The sequence below is a fragment of the Daucus carota genome, chromosome 8 (genome assembly GCF_001625215.2).
Source record: "Daucus carota subsp. sativus chromosome 8, DH1 v3.0, whole genome shotgun sequence".
Classification (NCBI taxonomy): Eukaryota; Viridiplantae; Streptophyta; class Magnoliopsida; order Apiales; family Apiaceae; genus Daucus; species Daucus carota.
The window spans coordinates 14,104,938-14,109,518 of NC_030388.2; the positions used below are offsets into that span (position 1 = coordinate 14,104,938).

The 4,581-nt window shown below is 39.3% G+C and overlaps 1 protein-coding gene across 1 annotated transcript; it reads right to left on the bottom strand.

Moving 5' to 3' along the window:
* Positions 1-214: 214 nt before the first annotated feature.
* On the bottom strand, positions 215-3,907 carry LOC135148480 (uncharacterized). The gene is made up of 2 exons (XM_064083717.1): positions 420-3,907; positions 215-242 (listed from the first exon to the last, which is right to left on the bottom strand). Exons 1-2 carry the CDS (start codon positions 3,905-3,907, stop codon positions 215-217), a joined length of 3,516 nt encoding a protein of 1,171 aa, XP_063939787.1.
* Between the last annotated feature and the right edge of the window lie 674 nt (positions 3,908-4,581).

Here is a 4,581-nt window from a genome sequence, read left to right on the forward strand (position 1 = left end):
AAAATCAGCCGCCTGCAAACTCTGATCATCGCTTAAACTCTGATCCAGCTGTCAGTCGTTAAACTCTGATTTCCAGCTAAACTCTGATATTTGCTTCTGCACACTAAACAAGTTAGATACCTGTGACATCATCAAATATGTAACAATCTCCCCCAACTTGTGCATTAGACAGAATGAACAAGTTCTATATATTTACTGATGATGTCAAAAACAATCAAGGACAAATGCATGAAGTAATTAATCTGCATAAATAAGTTAATACTTACAGAATAGGCAGAACTAATTACAACTTACAGATCATAGCAGAACTTAACTATCCAATCAGTCTATACCCATAGCTCTCCTTAACAAACTTGGTAATCAGATCTTCTTCAATTTGTTTCAGAGTTTGTATCATTTGAGCTTTGACAGTCTTTAACTCTTCATCTTCATCTCCTGTCTGGTATATAGCTGATCTCAAAGCATTAGCTTTGCTTCTCTTCATGGCTTCTCCCAACTGAATGGCTCCTGGTCTTTCAGCTTCATTATTATAACCCAGAATTCTGGTTCCAGCAATAGTCTCCATAACAGAGCTATTTTTCTCCATATCAATCTCTGAACCATCTTCCAAGGTTATCTTAGGCACATATTCAGCATCAGAACTTATCCCATAGAATCTTCTTTTCTCTTGAATAGTTCTCTTCATTCTGTCAGACCATCTTCTGGATGCTTCATTCTTTATCTCAAGCATATAGTGAATATGCTCAAGTTCCCTCAGAGATTTTAACAGTAGATCAGCTTCAGAAATTCTGTAAACCCTGCCAGATTCCAAAAATATAGCAATTTTTTCCTTGTCTTCTCGTCCATCATGAGTGTCTATCAGAATTTGTGCTGATTCTATTCTGTCAAGGTCTTCCTGTGTTACAGCTTCTCCAGCCTTTTTAGTAAAAAGGAATGGATCTCTGAAGTTAGTTGCTGCACTTGTCTGTATTTTCTCCTTTCTGTGACCCAGACCTGTAGTGTCTCTTGCTTCTTTCCCTCTTGTTCCTTTTGCTCTGATCTGAGTAAATAAAGAGCTTTCCTTGTACTGACTTGTACCAAGGCTTCCAAATAAACTCTTCTTCTTAGATTCAGCTGTGTCAACTTGAGCCTTGTCAGAGATTGACTTGATCCAGGTAGCTCTGTCATCAACTGGCTTCAGCTTTTCTTTCTTCACATCTTCAGCTTGAGCAATGTCAGAGGCTAAACTCTGATCAGTGGACTCAGGAATGATCTCAAGAGTTTGGTTAACTTCTGATTCAACCTTTCTTTTAGATGGAGCACCATCTATAATCTTTTTCCCTTTTTCACTGGAATCAGATTCAGTCTTCTTCTGATAAACTCTGGGCCTATTGATATCAGAGTAATTAACTTCACTGATCACAATTCCTTTTCTTCTTGAAGAAGTTAATTTCCTTGTAGAGGAATTAGTGACCAGTTTCTTGCCATCAGAGCTTACTTTTGAATGATCAGTTTGAGTTTCCTTTTCATCAGGCTTCAATTTTCTTGTCTTGTTCTTCTCAGCAGCCAACCTTTCTTCTTCTTTTCTAGCATCTTCAAGTGACACTCCTGGATTTTCTTCTTCAAATAGGTTCTTTGCAACTGCTTCATCAAAATCCAGTTGTGTAGGGGCCTTGTAGAAGAAGGTTGTTTCCTCTCCCTGAAACTTCACTGTGTGACTCAGAATCTTAGATTCAGGATTACCAAGCTCAATTAATTGCTCAGAGAGAGCTCTGGTTTTACTGTCAGCTGGTATCAGAGGTTGAGATTTTGTTTTCTGAGATGGATGAGAACTGCTTCCAGCCTTATCACACCTCTTTTCTTCAGATTTACTCTGAGAGTGTTTTAAATTTTCAGACTTCTTCTTATCTTCATCCTCTTCCGACTTCTTCTTATCTTCATTCTCTTCCTCATCATCAGGTTTTCTCTGTTGCTGATCAACCTTGCATTTGTCTTTTAGTACTTTCTCCCCCTTTTTGACATCATTGGGGTTGAGAAATTTCACCAGTTGAGCAACAGAAGAGCTCAACTCAGCCAGAGTTTGCTGCATGGATTTCTGAGTAGATTCTATAGAGGATAGTCTGGCTTCCACAGAGGAAATTGGAGCTCTGTGCATCCTCTTGGAGTAACTGAGAGTACAAACTCTGTTCTCTGTAGGTTTGGAAAGAGGAATTTCACAGACAGGAGCCGTTGACGCAGGTTGAACAGGTGAAGGATCTCTGACTGGAGAAACTTCCCTGACTGAAATGCTTACTTTGTTCTCAGCAGAGACTTCAGCTGCAAGAATAGCTGAGTCAATAGGATGAACAGAAGTGACCTTTGTAGTATCTGTATCATCATCATCATCAACTGCAATACTGAGTGTCTGTGAACACAGAGGAGCTGTAGCTTCCTCAGAATTTGCAGCAGATAATATCTCCTGATCAGGAGCTGCAACTAAATTTTCAACAGGGGTCTGAATTTCTTGAGCAATGTCTGGAGTAGTTATAATTGCTTCTGGAGTGGAGACATGTGCTTCTGGAGTATGTTCTGAGAGAGTTATAGCATCTGCTGGTGAGTGTGGCACAAGATCCTCTGACTGAGGAATGTGCTCTGTCATTGGAATGTCAGCTTCTGATGTAGTAGTTAGGGGTACTACAGATAGAGGTTCTACCATCAGCGGATCAGAAACTGTGACCATCTCAAGAGGATTGACTGTGGATTCCTGAGGATGGTCCACAGTAAGATCAGTAATTGTGGAGGTGGGCTTGATCTTCTTCCTGGGCCTTGAGATTAGAGGAACTGGTTCTGGCTCAGGGTCAGAGTCAGAGTCTGAAAATCTCTGCGGAAATCTTCTCTTCCTAGGTGGAGGAGATGGCTGTTTGGATGACTGTTTGGATGACTGTTTGGATGGAGATTTAGAAGACCTCAGTACCCTTGATGGTGAAGATATTACAACTGGCCCTTTTTGGGAAGGACCAGAGGTTGTGTTTAGATCAGATTTTACAACTGGCCCTTCTTGGGAAGGACCAGAGGTTGGTATATCTTGTGTCTGGTGGGTGGAGGATGGTAAATTCTCATCAGAGAATAATGAATCATATTTATCTGGCATTGCCAGCTTCAGTTTATCCTGAACAGTTACTGGTATAGCAAAAACAGGCAGTTGAGGTTTCTTACTGTCCTTTTTGATTAAATCAGTGAAGGCTCGTTTTGTGATTTTAAAGGGTAGTTCAGTGTCAGTATCAGGAATAGGGACCAGGGGAAAACAGTAAGAGAAAATAAGCTGACAAAATCTAGCAAAGTAGACAGTATTTTCATCTTCTAATCTCCTATCACCAATAAATCTCAAAATAGATGGTGCTATATCAAAATTGAGATTATGGATAAGAGCATACCCAATCTGCTGACTGAAGAGAGGAATAGCATCAAAATTGCTGCATTTATTCCCAAAAGCTCTTGTTATACAGTCATAGTAGAAACTCCATTCTTTGCAGAGACAAGGGCGCTTAAGTTCCCCCATCTTATCAGTGTTGCCAGAGTATCCAAAGAATTGCATCATATCCTTCAGAGTTTGTGTAGAGACAGAGCTGTGATACTTGGAATGCTCTGGAAGGTGAAGAGCCTTTCGAACCGTTTCAGGAGTTATAATATACTCCTGACCCTCATAGGAGCATGTCAAAGATGGTGATCCGTTTTCACCACCATCATTATATCTTGCTGAACGCCAGAGAGTCAAAACTTGTGCCGGAGAAATAACTTCTGGTTGTGTGAGTGCATACATGAACTCACTGTGAGCAAGATAGTCTTGAATGAGATGAAACTCAGATGGAGCTTCAGCATTTGACAGGATTGCAGCATAGTTGTTGGTGACGAACTTTGCACCAGCATATTCAAAGACTTTGGTCGACATTTTCTGAGAAAAATCAAGAAAATCGTGAAGTGTAGATGAGATGTTTGATGAAATGCGCACAAGAGATTTTGAAAATATTATCAGAGAGAGAGAGAGAGATATCGTGTGAAATAAGAGAAAATACTCGATCTCTGAGTATATATATGTATGTACGCATGCGGGTGAGATATCAAAGCTGTAGTGGGGCACGTGGCAAGTTCTGAACGGTAAAAAAATATGGTAGTGGAGAGGTAATAATGAGTGGCGTGTGAATCTGAACCAATGTGCACCATTTACCAATAAAACACAAATAATTACCGTGTTTTTCTCCACTCAGGAATACAAAAGGATTTTCTACCGTTTGATAATTAAATCTAATATTATCTTGACCCAGAATATTTATTTTAACTCGGACTTCGATCAGAAGCTGACCAACGACCAGAGTTTAAATAAATGACTTATAAAATGACAAATCAAAGAGTGATCATAGAATTTTGTAATGATGAGAGATAAATATTCAAGGTCTAAATGACACTTGCTCCTCAGAGTTTACAAAAATTTATTGAACTCTAGTCAGAGATTACTCGAAGAAAAAAAATTGTTAATCACAGAAGTGGAGTGTGGTGTGTGTTTACATGAATATTTTAATGTCACAGAGATTGTCAAATTTCTTAAACAATATTAGAAAGAATCAG

Excerpts from the sequence above, each read along its gene's own strand:
- LOC135148480 (XM_064083717.1), bottom strand. The coding sequence starts at position 3,907 with ATGTCGACCAAAGTCTTTGAATATGCTGGTGCAAAGTTCGTCACCAAC. Across the intron at positions 243-419 it reads ACAGGAGATGAAGATGAAGA|ATTAATTACTTCATGCATTT; the intron begins GTTAAAGACTGT and ends TTATTTATGCAG.